The sequence below is a fragment of the Neopsephotus bourkii genome, unplaced genomic scaffold (genome assembly GCF_033783945.1).
Source record: "Neopsephotus bourkii isolate Nb327-2 ecotype Australia unplaced genomic scaffold, CSIRO-AGI_Nbou_v1 NB_1624, whole genome shotgun sequence".
In the NCBI taxonomy this organism is placed as follows: domain Eukaryota; kingdom Metazoa; phylum Chordata; class Aves; order Psittaciformes; family Psittacidae; genus Neopsephotus; species Neopsephotus bourkii.
The window spans coordinates 12,114,995-12,135,741 of record NW_026902099.1 but is presented as its reverse complement, the minus strand read 5'-3'; the positions used below and the strand labels follow the sequence as shown (position 1 = coordinate 12,135,741).

General features: G+C 37.3%; 1 protein-coding gene across 2 annotated transcripts in view; it reads right to left on the bottom strand.

Annotated features, from left to right (window-relative positions):
* The window catches only part of DOCK4 (dedicator of cytokinesis 4), a 249,616-nt gene that overhangs the window by 47,348 nt on the left and 181,521 nt on the right, over positions 1-20,747 (bottom strand). For both annotated transcript variants that reach the window (XM_061373099.1, XM_061373098.1), the window contains 4 exons: positions 20,062-20,196; positions 17,346-17,444; positions 10,534-10,628; positions 755-830 (listed from right to left, as the gene is read on the bottom strand). In XM_061373099.1, the coding sequence (XP_061229083.1) occupies positions 755-830; positions 10,534-10,628; positions 17,346-17,444; positions 20,062-20,196 (405 nt within the window). The remainder of the gene's footprint in view (positions 1-754; positions 831-10,533; positions 10,629-17,345; positions 17,445-20,061; positions 20,197-20,747) is intronic.

Sequence of the window (20,747 nt, the reverse complement as noted above, 5' to 3'; positions counted from 1 at the left end):
TAGAAGCATCCACAGCTCTGCTGGAAGTCAACAGGAGCTTGCTGACTTCTCTAGGAAGGAAGCTCTGTACTTTTTATGAAGAAGCAATTAGACTAATGTCTTTTGGTTGGGCAGAATATTCATTCATGTTTCCATGGGAATGGGTCTTTTAAGATGTATTCCTAGGTCTTCTCATCTGAATCCTAGATGCATCATTCTGTATTTCACAGTTTATCATAGATGCTGTATCTCGCTATATGAGGTACTCTCTAACATCTTTAACTACATTCACCATGCAGTGTCATAATGTTCTAATTTTAATTATGCAGCATGTTAACTGGTCTTGAGAGAAATTACAGAAATGCAAATCTATATTTTTGATAAATCTGCATTGATTAAAAATGGAATAATTTTCCTTTCTGCGATAACTCTGTAATAACTGACAAATAAGAAAATTAGTTTCTACAATCCAAAAAATGTCTGTGCAAAAATCCTGAATAAGTAGTCTAACAAAGAACCTGAAATAACAAAATGAAAAATAAAAAGAAATTGGGAAAAGAAAAACCTGAAAAACAAAACAACCCATAGCTTTTTAAAGACTTTTTAATCAGTCCTGCATTTAGGAAAAAAACTAATCTCTGACCACTTGAAATTGCTGATTTAGGATAAGTTGTAGCTGTTTAGATGCTAGAGCTAAGTTTAATAATAAACCATCAACCCACATGATGATGTAGGAGCTACTTCAACTATCTCATGTTGGACACATTTACTTTACCTTGTAATCAAAGTTTTCATTTAAGAAGTTTTTACGAAGGGCATCCGAAAGGTACAATACTGTAGTAATGATCACACTGGGAAGAAAACAATGAAAAAGACAAAAGTTTTTGTTAAGTAAAAATCCATATTTAATACTCAGAGCCAGACAAATTTCCAATGAAGAACCAGATGCAGCATGTAGTGTGGCATTAAATACTACATTTTAAATGTATACAAATATCTGACCACTAACAGCACCTATTGACAGAAAACACACAAAGAAAAAAAAACGTGTGTGATGCAAGAACATGTCCTGAAAACATGTTCTGTATAGAATATAATTCCTCAAGAAGAAAAATCATGAATTTTGTGCTACAAATACTGCTGATACGAGATTTGATATACATTTTGTCCTGCTAGCACTGGTATATAAAGTTGGGCAATTTACTTTCAGCTTTCCTGGTACTGAAAGTATGTGCCTTTAGATTATAAATATAAAATATCTGATAATTCCAATATTGACAATACTGACAGCCCCATGGACAAACAGCTTTTTTAATGACAACAGATAGAAATAAAACTGCAAGAAAGATCTGCTTCTAAAGATCTCTACTCTGTATGCTACAAACAGTCATACCTTTCCCTACATTGACACCTGCCTCAATTATATTAATCTACCTTAGATAAATATATACAACCCCAAACCTTTTACCATGGTTGCCATCAGAGGTCATTGACAGCCTTGTTCATTGTATCAACCAAGTTTGGTAATCTACTGAAACAGAACATCCTTAAAGATTATTCAAATACAACTCATGTCAGTGATTCAAGCCCCAAGCTAACCTCTGTTTAGTGCACTCGTGACTATCACGAGATTTAGTTAAACCAAAAATTAGTTTTGAAAGCTTACAGGGGATAAAACCAGACAAACATAGCATGATTTTTTCACTGTTACACTCACATATTTTACAACAATCAACTGTATAAAGATCTTCTGAGGAAAAGCTTATTTCGATACATTTCATATCATTACCGTCTATCTACTATTGACACAACTAATATTTCTCTGAGCATGGCTCTTGACCTGTATGCTGTTACAGTGCTAAATTTTGTAACCCTCCATACTTTGAATTTAATTTTTTTTACCATTTTTGGTTTGAGACAAAATGTTTTCTATTTAATAACTGCCATTGAAGGGGGCATACAGAGATGCTGGGGATGGACTCTTCATTAGGGACTGTAGTGATAGGACAAGAGGTAAGGGGTTAAAACTTAAAGAGGGGAAGTTTAGATTGGATATAAGGAGGAAATTCTTTCCTGTTAGGGTGGTGAGGCACTGGAATAGGTTGCCCAGGGAGGTTGTGAATGCTCCATCCCTGGCAGTGTTCAAGGCCAGGTTGGACGAGGCCTTGGGTAATATGGTTTAGAGTGAGGTGTCCCTGCCCATTGCAGGGGGGTTGGAACTTGATGATCTTAAGGTCTTTCCAACCCTAACCATTCTACAATTCTATGATTATATATATATCTTAAAGATATGTAATATGTTTCATCTTCACAACACTGAAGAATTAAATGTTAACCAACCCACCTAGGAGATAAACTCTATTATTCTTCCAGCATGTTTGACAGATTTCAAGTTTATAAATACAAAATGGCTATGTATTATTTAGTGTATTACTAGTTGAAATGTTTGCTTCTATTCCTTTACTTTTAAAATAACTGTCCATGCCAACCAAACTTTACCTTCTGGCTTGATGTGTCTGAACACTTATAACAGCCAAGTCTGAGACTGTTTCTAGAACGCTACCTGAGTCTCAGGTGTCATTCATTCCTAGTTTCATTGTTCAAATGTAATTTTCATGCATATTATTTTCACAACAATTACATTGTGGCTTTCCTATCCAAGCAGTGTCTCATGTTTATCATTCATCTGTATGGTTTAGTCCACTTTTCCACCAACAGGGAGTCACAGTGTATGTACAGCACTCCCTGCTGCAGCAAGGAAGACAAATAAAATGTTAATAAACTGCAATATAAGTGAAGCTAAGAATCAAGACATGAATAAGAAGAGAGTCCCGTCATTCTTGTTATTGTGCGTGACTTAGTTTACAGCCCATATGTTTCGCAAAATGGAAACAGTTTGCATATTTCAGGAAGATGTTCTGATAGAAAAGGTCAGATCATCAGAACTCTTGCTATGTAAAATTTCAACCTAAGTCCAAAGTAACAAACCCGTGAAAATCTGTATGCAAGAGAAAATTCCGTAGGATCTTAAGAACTGCAACCATACTGCCAAGTTTACCTTACATAGTTCTTTTTATGTTGGAGACAATTCCTTTCTTGCCACATTCCTTCCATGGCAGGTGAAAATGAAGAGAAATACCTGCTTCAGTTCTTATGAGAAGGTAATTAGAGTATAAAACTTAAAATGCAAGTTTTAGAATGTATTTTCTAGAATGTTCCTGAGATAACAGAATAATTGCAATGGTACTTCTTGCTATAGGCAACATAGCTCAGGTTTGATTTATTTGGTAAGCCAAAGATATGACATGGATTAGTTGATAATCACTACAGATGGGTCTGCTTTGAGAGTGTATATGTTGTAGATAAAAATCCCTCAAAACATAAGACTGAAGACAGAAAGATGAAACTATTGGTTTTGACCCACAACCTACTATTCTGAACCTACAATGTACTAAAATCAGGTGCATAGAAAACATGGCTAAGATTAGTGGTTCTCTTTCCACTTTTCCTACAAGCAATGTAGGTTCTATAAAAAAAAACACCAAACAAAAAAGCAAAAGTAAAAATACATGAAGCAGAGACAGCAGCCAGAGGACAGATGGACAGCTGTCTGATTTGGTACAATACCCACATTCCAAACTGCTTCACAGCCAACAATTTCAAAACAACAACTACAACAACAAAAACACTTATCTGAAATCCATTTGAGTATCAAACTAGAAAACACTGAGTTTGTGATAACACTTGCTGTCATTCCTCTTACCACCTGCTACAAATTTGTTCAGAACTACTGACTCTATTACAGGAGAAAACCCTCTGCTTCCAGTTACTATGTGGGCTCATACACAGATTGCTAAGCCAAGGCCCTTGTTTGCGGAGTGGCTTTTCCATCAGATTTTCAGAGCAAAGTTTTCTGCAATAATCTGTTTGAACAGTCCAAAGCTGCTCCCAGGCTCCACAACTCCACAACAGCAGCTCCACAACTGGTCTGCTTCCTAGCCTGCGCTCTGGCAACCTGGTTTTTGTCTGGGCAGCCAATGGTAGAAAATGAAAGCTTTCTTTTTCCATTCTGATATGAGACAAATACATAACATACTCATTTCAACCTTGGCAGAGTGAAATCTTCCTTAGCACAGATATGTTTGAACAGAAAAAGAGCTTCTTTAATATTTCATACATAAAATGCACCTAGAGTCACATATATCATGGAATCATAGAATGCTTACGGTTAGAAAGGACCTTAAAATCATCAAGTTCCAACCCCCTGCCATGGGCAGGGACACCTCGCTCTAAACCATATCACCCAAGGCTCTGTCCAGTCTGGTTTTGAACACTACCAGGGATGGAGCATTCACAACTTCCCTGGGAAACCCATTCCAGTGCCTCACCACCATCACAGTAAAGAATTTCTTCCTTATATCCAATCTAAACTTCCCATGTTTAAGTTTTAACCTATTATCCTTTTCCTATCACTACAGTCACTAATGAAAAGTCCCTCCACAGCATACTTAAAGGCCCTCTCCAGATACTGGAAGGCTGCTATGAGGTCTCCACTCAGCCTTCTCTTCTCCAGGCTGAACAGTCCCATCTTTCTCAGCCTGTCTTCATACAGGAGGTGCTTCAGTCCAGTGGTCATCCTTGTGGCCTCCTCTGGACTTGTTCCAACAGTTCCATGTCCTTTTTATGAGGAGGACACCAGAACTGCACACAGTACTCCAGGTGATGTCTCACGAGAGCAGAATAAAGGGGCAGGATCACCTCCTTCGACCTGCTGGTCACGCTCCTTTTGATGCAGCCCAGGATATGGTTGGCTTTCTGGGCTGCAAGCACACACTGAAGCTGGCTTGTATTCATTTACTCATCGACAAACACCCCCAAGTCCTTCTCTGCAGGGCTGCTCTGAATCTCTTCTCTGCTCAACCTGTATCTGTGTCTGGGATTGCTCTGACCCAGGTATAGGACCTTGCACTTGTCATGGTTAAACTTCATGAGGTTGGCATCAGCCCACCTCACAAGCATGTCAAGGTCCCTCTGGATGGCATTCGTTCCCTCCAGCGTATCAACTGAACCACACAGCTTGGTGTCATCGGCAAACTTGCTGAGGGCGCACTCAATCCCACTGTCCATGTCACTGACATGGTCCCAACACTGATCCCTGAGGGACACCACTCGTTACTGGTCTCCAGCCGGACACTGAGCCATTGACCACAACTCTTTGCATGCAGCCATCCAGCCAGTTCTTTATCAACGGAGTGGTCCACCTATCAAATTTATGTCTCTTCAGTTTAGAGACAAGGATGCCATGCAGGACAGTGTCAAATGCTTTGCACAAGTCCAGGGAGATGACATCAACTGCTCTAACCCTGTCCATCAGTTCTGTAACCCCATCATAAAAGGCCACCAAATTGGTCAGGCAGGATTTCCCTTTAATGAAGCCATACTGGCTGTCACCAAGCACCTTGTTGTTTTTCATGTGCCTTAGCATGCCTTTCAGGAGAATCTGCTCCAAGATTTTGCCAGGCAGAGGTGAGACTGACTAGTCTGTAATTCCCCTGGTCATCCATTTTCCCGTTCTTGAAAATGGGGGTTATATTTCCCTTTTTCCAGTTGTCGGGAACTTCACCTGACTGCCATGATCTTTCAAATATAATGGCCAGTGGCTTAGCAACTTCATTCGCCAGCTCCTTCAGGACCCGCGGATGGATTTCAACAGGTCCCATGGACTTGTGCACATTCAGGTACTTCAGATGGTCTCGAACCAATTCCTCTCCTACAGTGGGCCCAAGGTCTTCATTCTCACAGTGCCTGCGTCTGCCTTCCAAGACTTGGGTGGTGCAGTCAGCACCTTTGCCAGTGAAGACTGAGGTAAAGAAGTCATTCAGAAGCTCAGCCTTCTCCAAATCCAGGGTGGCCAGTTCTCCTGATGGCTTCCGGAGAGGGCCCACATTGTCCCTAGTCTGTCTTTTATTTGAAATGTTCCTATAGAATCCCTTCCTGCTATCTTTCACAACCCTAGCCAAGTTTAATTCTAACTGGCCTTTACCTAACCTGGTCCCTAGCTTCCCAGAAAACATCCCTGTATTCTTCCCAGGCCGTCTGTCCTTGCTTCCACCTTTTATTAGCCTCTTGTACATATATCTATTGTTATATATATATATAAACTTATTCATACATGCATACCTATGTATAGATATGCTTTTTGTGACAGACTGAAGGTCAGGTTCAGTTGTTAGCAACATTTTGTATTACATAAAAGCAAGAACATTAGCAACACTGTGTATTACATAAAAGCAAGAATTTTTATTCATTGTAGGAGTTCCAGACTCCCACACCATGGGAGCTAACAGGATTCTTCAAAGCAGTCATAATGATGAAACTAACGCTAATTTGATGTCTTCCTTCACTGTGCATTCTGTTTGAGTTGCTTTTTAAGAAATAATAATAATGTCTTTTGGTCATCAGATAACCAAAAGGGCTCTCTGTTGCTATATCAAGCTCTCAGTAGATACATTTGGAATTTTACTATAAAAACCATAGCAAATCTTACTTCACAGACCAATTATTTTACTATAAATAAATTCATAAACCCATACACCCATTTTTGTATGCTTATAAAATTCAAATTGAGAATTGAATGATCTAGCATTTCTCACATTCAACAAAATGCAATTAGGGTATACTTAGTTCATCATACAGAGTTCTTAAAAAAAAATGTTTCTTGCATACTGAAAGCAGTGGAAAATTAGTTCACTGTTTCACAGTACATAGCTGAAGTCTGTTATAAATATCAAACCTTTGCCCAGCAAGTAATAGAAACTTACTCAGATCTCCAACAGCCAACTCAATTGTTAATGAAACATGATATAACTGGAGTTCAGGTGAGTCTGTTAAATGCCCTCAAAAGATGGCTGTCAAGCATTAGAGAAGTGATTCTTTTCCTAACCTTAGGGCAACTTAAGTAAGTGACCACTACACAGTGATTTCCTGTTGAGAGAGACATTATGAAGGTGATATCCCGAAGCTTCAATTTTAGTCTGGCATATTTTATTATAGAATTTTGGATTCCTCTCTAGCAGAAGGCAACTGATTCAGACACCTCTCTACACCATGTGGTGCTTATTTGATGTTACAAATATAAGCTTTGCTTAGAGGGCCAGGAAGCCAGCTTAATGGCTACTGGACGTAAAAAGTAAGTCTATGGCTATAATGAAAGAAAATAAATTAAAATCATATTTTCCATAGGATATATAAAAATATATTTTTTGTCACTCAGTAGTAACAACCATGTTAGAAGTATTAGATAACCATAAATAATTATTTTGCTTTGCTGATTAGCTCACTTCAGCTATTACAAGGTTATGCAGTTTTAAACAGAATGAATTTCTGTTCATTACTCGACTGCTAGAAGCTAATAAACATTAAGGATTTATTTTTGCATGTTCTTCTACTTCCATCACAGAACACAAATCAAAAAAGATCTATTCCTATCTTTAGTGCTAAGTATGCCTTTTAAAATGTTACTGTATGTCTCAAACTGTGGAAGTCGCTTGGTAGTTTTATAATGCTAACCATAAGTTTCATCTGGGCACCCAACATTCAGAACTACAGATCACACAAGCAGCATCATGAGGTGTGTTAGTTTCTGGAGGGTTACAGTTTTGTATTCTTGACCTCACAGTATCTTCTCTGTTTTTTTAATCCCAGACAGCATCCAAATATCAGATGTTACATGCTTACTGAAAGCACTGCAACAAGAAAGAAGAAAATCCAGAAGCCAGGGGGCAGCAATATTTCTATATATAAATATTTTGAAAGAATTATGGCATTTTAAGAACTAAAAATCTTTCAAAGTAATTGAAGTTCTGCATATAGAAATAAGACAAAAAATATTTTTTTTCCCACCTCAGGAAAAGCTTATTACCTGACCTTGCTATGGACTCATTTGTTCCCCAGACTAAATACTGTAAATACCAGACAGTTTGGATTTTTATATCACTCTAGGGACAGGGAAGAGAAAAGACAGTGCTGCTGGTGATGTGACTGCAGTGATGAGTGAAGCTTCCAAGACACACACTTGCCTTATAAGCTACTGCTTCTTGGGCTGAAGCCCAGGCAGCGAGAAGGTGGCCATCTGACACAGGAAACATGACTGTCATTTTATTCCTGGGAAGCAGGAGTTAGAAAAGATCATAGAATACCAGGTTGGAAGGGACTTAAAGGATTCTCTGGTCTAAGCTTTCTAAGGAATTCATGACCTTGAGTACATGTCCCAGCACCATGTTCAGACAAATCTTAAAAGTGTCTAGTCTGTTAATGGATTACTCAATTATACTCTTAAAAAGATGGGCTAGAGCTTCTAGTTTTCCCTTTCAGACCAGAATGGAGAAAGGTGTTGAGGAAGTTTTGCCTTCAAACCTGAAGAGTCTCAGATTGTTGGAAAAGCTCTGGCTCATCAAGTGAAGCTCAGAAAGAATAGCTCACAGCCACTTCTGTCTGTGGTGCAAGCAGTGCCCTTATTTCTCATCCTGTCTCTAGGCGCTTCTTTTTACACTTCAAGATTTTGGCCTGGGAGAATTCTAACAAAGCTACTACTTTGTGGCTATGTGCTTTTGAACAGCTTGAGGAAGGGAAGGAAGGCAGTCACTCCAATGGCAGTAGAGGTCACAAGTTAAAGAAAGGAGCTCCTGTTCAGAAACAGCTCTGGAAAAACTAGTCCTCTGCAGCCGAGGAGAGAAGGGAATTTTCCTTCCTGCCGCCTCATGAAGGCACAGAAACTAAGCCATGGGTATATAACATAGGAACGATGAGTTTTCAGTTCACTCCACACTTTAAAGTACACCTGGCCAAGACCCTGTTTCACAGAAAACCAGCATTTCCTCCACAAAAGAACGAATACCTAGTAAAGCAATTATTGAATGCTGAATTGGTAATGATGTATTTATATCCCATTTGTTGGCAGTACTGCTTATGCAATTGTGTGTTATTGGGTTCAGTTAGCCGATCTGATTAGCCTATTGTCATGGCCAATTCCCATAGCAGTTATTGTCAGCTTCTGCCTGTTTTTTTGCCTGACAGAACCGGACACAGAGTCAGCTCCTAGATGGTCAGAAACAACATGACATGGATTAACAAAAGAAGTGTGAAGATAACTAAAATACTGCTGGAAGCAAATATTCTTTTGCAGAACTCAGTATCATAATCTTGAACACAACCAGCCTGAAAAAAACATGCCAAGGTTGTTCCTAAATCTTAATTTTGTACATGTCAGCTGTTGCGAAGCCATCTGCTAAGCCAGCTGTTTCTGGAATATATAACAATTTCTTAGAGTATATATTTAGTCTCAAAGGTCCCATGTTTTTGCCCTCCTTCCTGTGTTTCTCAATTTATTTCTTCAGCATGATTACCAGCCATATCTTCCTTAATATCATACACAGAACAAAAGATCACATGAAGATCATATGTATTTGATTATTAACAATAATTTTTCTTTTCTAGAATTCAAACTTAGCAAGATTAGCAACACTGAGGTATTAAAAATGACAAAGTTTGAACAAATATTATGATGCTTCCATATCCACACACACACATAACAAATACCTATCATGAACACAACTTTGCCAAATCTAATTGTAACAGTAATCTTTTTACTAGTATTCTGTACAGCATCATGAATTTAAATTCCTTGGAGCCAGCAGGCAAAACACAGAATAAAAAACAATTTCCTTCAGGCACTGCAATATGTACCATGAAAGTTTATGTCAATCTTAAGTTCTAAATTCCTAGGTCTGCCCAACACAACTCCCCCTCCCCTCTGCCGACATTGGTATTTGTACAACTGTGTTGACTGCTCAGCTGGCTAATCTGATCTAGAGCTAAGCCTACAAAAAAGGAGAGCTGATGACACAGGTGAAATAAAATTCAACAGTTTCAGACCCACTCCAATGACTTCTCAGAAATGCTGGGAAACTGATTCTCTAAAAATAAGGCCTGAGCAAAGAAAGGATAGTTGAGAGGCAGGTTACCTCTCAAAGTATCACCAGGCAGTGCTTAGAGCCCCGTGTTACTGTTGCCTGTGCTGTACTTCACTTCCTGATTTGTGATTTTTAATTTGTGATTATTCTGACAAGTACTAAACTGACAAACACACAACACTGTTAATGATATCACAGCAGATATTTTCTTCTTGGGAGCAAACAGATCTTTACTAACTCAGCATTTCAACAGATTTGAAATGGAGCTCTGTTGAGACTTGTAATTTGCTACTTGGAAAACAAAGCTGTTGATGCATAGCATCTTCATTCTGTAAAAGCGTTTCTGAGTTCCCAGTTATATGTGCTTACTGAAATTCAGAATAGAAAGGGGTACAGATTATATTATGAATCTGCCATGTAAAGTAAGTCCAGAGATTTTAAATCTTAAATTCAAAAATGAGAAACTGCAGTCAGCATTATAAAAGTTATTTTAATTTTTTATTACATACATCATATAACTTTATTTAGACCATGATATTCACATACTACTTATATTTTTTATTAACATTAAAAAAAGCCTTACTTGTTTGCAACCAAACGCATCACTGTCCAGTCTTTTGGAAACATCTCTGGTCGTATTAGTATCCGAAATACAGTGAAAATCTGCAGCAGGAAATCCTTGGAAGGAAAAGAAGAAGTCATATGTCTTTGCTGCTTTAAAAAGAGCAGTGAGCTTTAAGAATATTTTAATCATAGACAAAAAATCCTTATAGAAATAGCAGAATTACATTTATTTTCAACATAAACCTCTGATTATTTTTTGATCCACAAGAAAGCTTCAAACAGTGATTTAATTTTTTTTTTATTAAATGGAGGAAAATAATTTAATTAGCCATTTGATTGACAGCAACACATAAGAGAAATGTCAAAGATGCATTTGGTTTCCACCCATACACTTCCACAAATGTGATCCTGAGAACAATTTGCAAATCAAAAAAGCACTTTGCAAATACTACAGGGTTTGAGTATCTCCTTAATCATGCCAGGTTTTCATCACTTTCAAAATTTATTCTGGAAGTGACATTATTTGCTGGAAAAGAGAGGGAGCATAAGGACAATTTTATCATTGGATTTGCAAAGCCCAGAGAATTCAAAAGTGATGCCCAGGCCCCTGGACTGTTATTGCAGCTGGCTGGGTGTACGGAGGTCACTTAACCATTCTGCCTCATTTGCTGAATCTGTAAAAATAGTGAACACATGTGGGCTATTTTGAATGCAGAAATCACTGCTTTAGAGCTTTTTAGCGTTATCATGTCCTATTTCATTCAACTCGCTAATAAACAACCAAACTATTACTCTCCATGCATAATTTTTCAGATTTTCTTTACACAAATAAAATTACCAACAAAGGTAATACTTCTAATGGCCCATCCTCATTGCATATAGAACAGCCAGTATTTTTTTAGTAAAGAAACGGAGCTTTTGACATCATGAAGAACATGAGGCGAGTGACATAACATGCCCAGCAGAAGCAGTGTGGTACCTGACCTTGAAATGTTTTCTATTGGTTCTGACCACAACACTTGTAGAGAGTTAGCCTGTAACACTGATGTGATGAAGATACAAACAAAGGATACCAAATAATTTCAAACACCAAAACATATTCTCAACTGCATTTATCAATGTGTAGATGACTGGCATTGCACAACAGATGTCTTTCATTAGAGAATCACTGTAAAGGGGGACGAATGCAGGCGCTGGGAAAGGCAGCTGAGATCCCTGCACCCACCCACCAGAGAAGATTACATAAAAGAGACAACCTGTTTTCTAAGCAAGATGCCAAAAATTATCTGTATTAAAGAGTATAAATGATACTCATTGCAGATGACCAGCTTTACAGATAAACAAGTAGCTCTACAGGCAACACATGTTTGCTGGACTGCTTTCCTACAGCGTTGCACCTTGTACTTAAATTTTAACACTTCTGCCTTCTCTTCTTTCCTCTAGGGGTTATCTCTCTTCCCTGTGCTGCAGCTCTGTGCCATACTCCCAGCAATATGGCAATGCCCTGAATGCTGCTGCAGGTCGCCTCACAATAATGTCTCAAATTCTCCCATATCCCATTTTTGTCCTGCCTGTTATCCAGACACAATACATGTTGATGCTGTTAGGGAACTGACTGGCTGCTGAACTGAAGAGCCCAGATGGCTGCTGTTGGGAACCCAAGCAACGATCTGAGGATTTAAAGGCCAAGGGCTGCCTGAGGTTTAAACTTAGTTCCTTTGAGACCCATGGGCCACTGCCAAAGCCTGCTGAAATTCAGGCATTCAGCCTGCTGAAATTTGAAGCATTCAGCTGCTTCAAAAGTCAGTAAGAAAACAATGTCAGAAAGAAAAATCATACATTACTTATTTCTTTAGGTATCTTGGCTAAAACCAGAGTACCACGCAAACTTCAAACCAAAGCAAATGTAGGCACTGAATCATTTTGAATCATTAACACCAGGCTAATTATTTCTAATTTTAACAGAAAACTAAAATAGAAAATTACGTCATTTTAGTAACAAGCAATATCAGGTATAAAATGTGAATTTGAAAGCCCGAGTAAGACTGCAGATCTCTGTTACAGTACATATTAAAACCAAACAAAACACAGTATAATTCAAAGGTGAAATATAACTGAAGCAGGTAACTAGTAAAAAACTTTGGAAACACTAGTCAATTGTAAGATTTTCAAGATATAACTGTTAAGCTTCTATTAACAGAATTAATCTGTAGCTAACTTTTATTTACTTTATTTAGTTTCTCTATATTTGATGATACATTTCCCTAGGATTCTATTAGAAGCATTAAAATAATCAAAGGGTAGAATGCCAGTTGACTAGTCTGATACTTTGACATTAATGTAATGGCATCCTTCATGTGTCAGTACTGCTCATTGACATTCAACATCAGTATTTGCTCTCAAGGGACCCACCTCCAAGTAGCAACTCCATAAAATGTTTTCGTTATCATTCTAGTGCCTGGCATTTTGTATGATGCAATCACTCATTTTTGTTTCATTATCCAAACATCACAAAACATTACCATGAAGCACCATTCATGGAAGATCAATTTTGTAACTGTATTTTGAAACGTTTCTTTTTCACTAACCTATTGTCTTTCATAGTTGTATCTGCTCTGATGAACACATCATAATGATTTAGTAACAGATTTTAACATTTAAAAAACATTTTTGCCCGCAGTATATGTGAACTAACATTTGGTTGGTTGAGTACAGATATAATGAATGCCTCATATGCCTTCTATCTTAGGAGACAGCAAGGGAGTAATTTTGTCCTTTTACGTAGTCTAAATACCATCTCTTAATATTCCTACCTAGTGTACATAGACTCTAGTATTATCTTACATCACTTAATATCACAGTATCACAGTTCGGTTTCCTTTGGCAGCAATATTTGCTTGATGAAATTATCAAACTGTGATTAAGAGAAAAACTTGACCTTCTGAAAGGCTTCATTTAACCAAAAACTGCCTTGCAATTTCCTTCACGTTTTTCTGTATGCATGTAAAATCCTCTGTAAAGCAGGTCAGACTTTTCACTGGATCTCAGTGTGCCTGTGCCTCATTCTAGTTTTGTCAGTATTCCACTTTGAAGCTCATTGTTTGATCATCCAAGTAGTGGTATCAAGTCTTTCTAGAGCACCCTAGAGCTTTTTTGCAGAGTACCAAGGCGCCCATAAGAAAGAAGATGGTTTGCCATTGGGCTGTTTCTGCCCAGATGACTCATCTATCCTGTAGCCAGCTTCTTTTCCAGATCTTTCCTTCACTGCTTTGTCAATCTACATAAGAAGCCACTCAAATATTTGTTTCACTGATACCCCTCTGCCCCAGCACTCATCCTTTCTGAAGTCCCATGCACAGATGACCCTACATAGCAGGGGAAGGGTGGTGGCCAGACTTGAGCTTCTCCACCAGAGACATTCCCCATGCCTTACAGACATTGCATAGCCTATGTCCAAGGGGTCATTAGAGAACAGTGGAATAAATAGCACTTGGTGATAGAGTTTGGCACCCGCCAGGCTCCTTTGGCTGGATGAGAGGGATCAGAAACCTAGTAAGGTTTATATTTATACCTATGAATTATTAGCTTTTTCTTCATCAGATCTCTCCTATATATCTATTTCTCCACATTATGTAGGGTACACTGCCAATGGATAAAAACTAGGCCTTCTGGCAGGTATCTATCTTTATGGTTTAAGCTATTACTTAAAAAACTGACACATATCAACAAAAACCACCTTGCTGTGCTCAAAGCTGCACTGTGCTAACATATACTGTTTCTCTCAGTCACATCCCCACTTCTCCTATTTATAACTTCCACCATTACCTTTTGTCATAAATTATATCCAAGCTTTTTTATGGTAGCAAATATCTGCCTGCAAAGGCGCCTCTGTTCTATAGATTGCTGCAAAATATATTTACTAGAAGATGATGGTATTTTGTGGTAAGCAAAAGGAGACATCTTTAAAATAATATTGAAAGATAAAAAGAACCATTTAAAATTACTGCCTCATTAAATTCAATGTTTCAAAAAGTGAGTGAAGTATTTATTGTCTCTGCTGCTACCACTCAGCCATGAATTTTCTGTCATTTCTTCACTTCCATGTTTTTAAACATAAAATGCTTCTTCTATCTTCTGCTTTGTGTGGAGAAAAACTGACTCTCTTAAAGAAGTGACTAAAATAAAAACAGTCACCATGTCAATTACTTAAACTAACTATATTTACAAAATAAAGGAAATATTTCCATAAACAACCACTTGTTTAAAGCATCACTCAGATGCATGTTGTACGAAAATGTGTACATGTCATTCTTCAAAGTCTCCATTTCGTTATACTGTGATTAACAAGCTGGAAACAGCCTTTAATAATTTTGGTATAGGCTTTTTTTTTTTTTTTTTTAAATTAAGAACTTCAAATATATTTGGATAGAAGAACAGCAGCCTCCATTCCCTTTTTACAAGTGCTTGCATGAAGGATTTTTTGTTTGGAGAAGAGGTTTGGGGAAGGGTATTTTTTTAACCATGTAAGAAATGCTGTGCAAACATGCATTCATGTATGCATTTGACAGTAACCTTGAGAATAAGCCTGGAAGAAATTAAAAAGACCTTGGAATATCAGTGCCTAATTGTTCACAGAGATGGTTAATCATAAACAGAGGTAGTCAAAGCAAAAAAAGCACAGCAGACAGCAATTCAGAAGCCTGGATTACAGACTGGTAAATCCCTTGCAAAGACTCTATCAGATTTGTAACTTGTATGTGGCTTAGAGAAGACGCAGTCCACTTTGACATCACTGACCAGGGGGCAAAAAGAGGATTCAAAAATACAGCAAGTTGATGGTAGTTACCACTGAAACTTAAATCCCAAAGGTACATACTAGCCACAAGATCAACTATGGCTACTAGCTCAGCCTCTAAAAGCCTCTGAGATGAAAAAGTTTTATCACGGGTGCTTTTGACCTCCTGAATCTTCATTTAGTCATACTGATGTCACTTCCTAAGCAGCACATCTTAAAGCAGTATAAAATACCAACAAAGTGCCACACTTAGCAAACAATCAGAAAAATAGAGAGGTAAGTTGCGAGATAATTCAGATAGCCTAAGTCATACGCAATCACCTCATGATTAACAGCAGCGTCAGCTCACATACTAGCTCTTATCCTTTCCTCTTGCTCTCAGTTACACATTTGTATGATATTTGATATTTCCAATATATTATTTAAGACTCAGAAGAGAAGCAATGCTGCATTAATAATGACTGACCTCCTGCCACTGAATCACTGGTGCTGATTTGAGGAGATCTGAATGGAAACAAATTCTGGACTTGAGTTCTTAAGACCTCTGTTTTGATAGCTGGTGACACTGGCTACAGCTGCTTTCCATATGTCTCTGTATAATAGTAGGATATGTGCGTGGGAGAAATATAAATGTGTCAAATCAAACACCATTCAAGCACTAATTCTACAGAGTTTTCATGTTCTAGCATCAAGAAAGTTGAAATAAATTCAACACTGTTTCATAGATACATCAAATGGAAATAAAGCTTGAAACTGCTAGGAAATATAAAAATCTAGGAATCTAGGAATATAGACTTGCTCAGAACTCAAACAAAAGGGAAAATGTTTTCAGAAAGAAAATGCCTAGGCTCCACAAATATACTAAAAAAATGCCTAAGGACAGCAACTATGCCATGTGAAAACAGATGCTGTAATACTAGTATAAAAGTCATCCACCCTATGTAACTTGACGTAGCACTCTTCAATCATGACAACTTCTTAGCACTGTTTCCTATCCTTCAAGCTCAATATAACCATCTCACTCCAAAGAAAAGGCACTCACGAACGGTAAGCTCTCTTCAAAACAGCTTTAAACAACTATCAGGAATTTTAAGGAAATCTGAAACTGCACTATGATTAGACTCCCCTTTTCAGGGCAGTATTTCAGTTTATCAGATGGTAATTTAAGGGTAACATCTAAAAATATACCATCACAGTAGAAAGCTAGTGTGATACTAGTGCAACTAATTACTCTCCCATCTAGGTTCACTGGCTGAATATGGACAGAAGTGATTGCTCAAGATTTCTTGTATGGATCAAATCTGGTACCCGGCAAGTTTTGCAGGGTCTAGCAGAGTGGAAGTCTTGTTGATGTCTTTATGCAGGAAACTTAACTTACTAAAAAAATAAAAATCCACCCCCCTCCTCCAAAACAGAATTAAAAATGCTGTATCACCATGAACCCAGTAACTGCATCAATGAAATTGGTCAAAGCTGCCCTGAAACGCTCTGCAGCTACTCTCTTTCATGATCAAACAGGCCAGACAGACGTTACAAGTCTGACAGGTCCTCCTTCCAACACGCTCACTGCACAGCTAAGAAAAACTGAGGTAGTTAAATATGCATTTCTCAAACTGCATGTTTGCCATTGCCATATATAATTCAAAGAATGAATAAACAAACATAGTATAATAAACCAGACAAAAAGCCCAATTGCCTGACAAGAAGAATCAAGCAGAACTGTGTAATCTTAAATTGCTACCGTCCTTAAAACAGGCTTGGAGGTTGAGGTTACAGCTTTAAAGCAATTATATAGTCCCCCCTCCATCCCTGTCCTTATCTCCTGTCATTGCAGAAGCAACAGAATCCTCACACCACTGTAAGACTGGACCTGAGTACACAAGAAAGCCCATGAAGAAGTTAGCTAATCTGAAAAACAGATTGCATTTAAATACTGAAGTGTTTCATCAAAGCACTGGAGTATCTCTTAAAGGGAGATAAATTAAAGAGAAATAAAAAGAGACCTGAAGAGGTGAAAAAACAATTCTGTTACTTACCCTCAGATCTTCCTTTGTGTTGAAGCTATCGAGAAGCTGTTGGTAATGTCTATCAGTCATCTGTCGCAAGAGTGACAACAAACAGGAGACAAATTCCCCCTATTCAGATAAGACAAAAATAGAAATATGATGGTGACTTCTGTGCCTGAGCTGTCATATTATAAGCACTTAAAATAATTAACAAATGCAAGGAAATTAATCTACAATTAGGCTCCACATTTTGTGAAAATACATGAGTTTAATTATAAACTTCCTTCCCATATAAAGAATGATTTTTCACTAAATGCAAGTTACTTGCTTAGCAAAATATTTGAAAGAGTTCCAGAAGGGCTAAACAAGTAAAATTTTGATTTCCGATTTGTTTCCCTGTTATCTGTTTTTAAACAGCTTATTTAGATTGCTAAAATCACAACCTCTTAGTCAACCCAGTTTTGAAACAAATATAAACAAAAATAATTTTGCAACAATTCTGGGAAGAATGTTCTTGTTTTCCTTTAGGAAAAAAAAATGGAGTCAGCTGTGAACATTTCAAAGCATTTTTTTCATCATAAACCCCAATATTTGTCAAAAAGAAAACTCATTAATTCAATTGCAATTCATTTAGGTTCTGAGAAACTGAACTTCCAAGATCTGAAATCAATAAAGATTAATTTTAATTTGATTGATTTCTGATAGCTCTTTACATGCAAATGCATTTTTCTTAAGGAAATCCAAAGGTCTAAATCACTGACATCCTAAAGAAGAAGTTTCACTTTCACCATTACATTAAATTCACTGGTTTTTAGTGCAACGTCCATAACACTCACACCCAAAAGCCATGTCTTCCTTGCACTCAGTTTAAAGCAGCACATCCATTTTGCAGGTTATCATCTAACAAGATTCCTCACTGCAGAGTGAAATGGTACCAAGGTACCAGAACTACTTGAGATGAAAGAAATGGTGCAGTCATGGAAGTGTACGGCCTGATGCTGCCTGATTTTATGCTGCTTTTTTATGATGCTGCTTTGTGCAGAAAACCATCAACATATGGGCTTCAGATCACAGTGAAATGAGTTTGGGACTACTTTGATGAGGAAGACTATATCTGATGGAAAAGTATGATGGAATTTTATCCAGTGTGCTGCCATGATACATCTCACAAAGAGTAATTTGTGATACATGCAGATTGAAATAATGGTAACATACTGGAACAGACTCTACTGCTGTACTCATATTGAGTACTTTATCATACTTGCTCTACAAATAGTTCCAAGAATCTGGCTCTGTGTGTTGCCATAAGCTCATACTGCATGATGTTTCTACATAAATGTATATAATTGCCTTATGCTGTGCTCTGAGTCACTTCCACATTAAGTATTCTTTGAGAGCCTGTGGTGACAATAACATGGCTTTTCTGATGCATAAAAAGGAAATTTTGCAACTTGAAAACACTTCCAGAGACTAATTTTTTGGTGGTGTGAACGAATTAGGCTGTCACGGTGTTTTATGAAAACGTAATCTGCAAGTAAGTGGATATCTTAGAAGAAACCAGTAAGCTCAGAGCTTTGCTACACTAACAATCTAATACTGCAAAACTTACTTCAGTTTAGATTTTCTTGTGATAGCCTGATATGCCACAAAGCATACAACTGTAATTGTAATTTAAAGAAAAAAACACCCAATGCTTAGATGTATAGCCCTGCTGAATCACAGTGATTAAAGCATGGTGTTATCTTGCTACAGAGCTTGGTCAGCTCTATAAAACACTTCATACGGTTTGTTCTCTGTGGGATAAAGTAAAACAAACAAACAAACAACAACCCCATGTTTCTTCCACAGCTATTAAATGCTTACGAAATGTTTGATCTCAGGAAATTCTCATTTGAAAAGCAACCATATATTCATTTACTAAAACTGTTACAGTGAAAAAAGCTGGGTAATTAATTAATTAATTAAGCATACAATGAGATGTAAATCACACAGCATGGTGCAGAAAATCTTAACCCTCAGCTTACACTGGGGTCATAGCTCATGCCATATTAGAACCGATTTGCCCTTCAAGAGCAAACTTCGAACCTTTCTGAAAACAAAGCAAAATAAAACCTCATATTGTTTGATCAATGCTCATCATAGGATTTCTGTAAATGCCTGCATCTCAACCTTCTAATTCTCATGAGATGTTATAGCAGGTTGACCAAAATATCATTTGTTAATCTTCTAAAGGCATCCTCCATGCTCTACTTCATGTGACAGAAATGAAGCTCAAATGCTCAGCCCTGAGAACAACAAAATGCCTTTCAATTAATAAATTTAGATTTGTCCAAGTTAGCATCACAGATGCTGCAGGCATTTTAGAGCTGTTTCACCATGTAAAAATGTATGCATTTTTAAAAGTAAAATATTATTGACCAATACTCTTGTGTTTTCAGGGATTCAAACTTAAGCAGTTTCAGAAAACTATTAATTTTTTCAGCAAAAGAAACATAATGAAATAATTCCTGACCTGAAACAGTATCAAAAAAAAATTTGTCTTTTGGGTTCTTTTTTTATAGTCACAATTTAGAAGTAAATTTTATTAAAAAAATATTACTGATTCCACCGAAAATAAATATGGTGCAATTTTCTTTTTCCTAAACAAAATCTTAACATTGTGAATTGCAATGAAAAGACAACATTATTACGAATCTAGTAGTCCAAGCAGTGACAACTGTGAGATATTTCATTATAAGAAACTTACAGTCACATCTTGAAACTGGAGGCGCATAGCAGAGCCTGATGGTTGTGGTCGGCTGGTGATCTCTAGTATGGTCCTTAACAGAATATCTAGCAGGCTGTTTACTATCACATCAATTTCTTCCAGGACAGATTTTTCCTTAAATAGTAAATAAAACATTTAAGATTTTAGAATAGAAAGATGACCACAGTAATTTTTCCTTTGATGTCATTTTAGAAACAAATTGTAGTTCTACTACAAATGTTACATTCAAGAAACAAGGACTATTATCTAATTAAAATACTGTTTAATTCTATTGTTTTTTTCTCTAACAGTTTTCAATTAATTACATTGAACTGAAGTATAGAGGGCAGTCATGGGATGGACCTAGACTATGTAAGCTTTCGTCAAATTAGCATAGTTCTATTTTCAATTAATGTTTAGGAGAAAGCAGGAAATAATATAGGAGAAATTCTGGGGTGAGATTTTTATAGGTAATGCCCATATTTCTGGGGAAATTGCCAAGAGAGGCTTAAATTCAAAAAACTAGAATTCTGTTTTCACACTTCAAAACTATCACCAGAAACAAGCAGATGGTGATCAACCTTCAAGACCTGTTTCAGCAGTAAAGACCAGCTACATTGCTTCCTATCAGCTGAGTAGCACAAACAAATTAGTCATTTATATAAGCCTACAACTGCTTGTACACC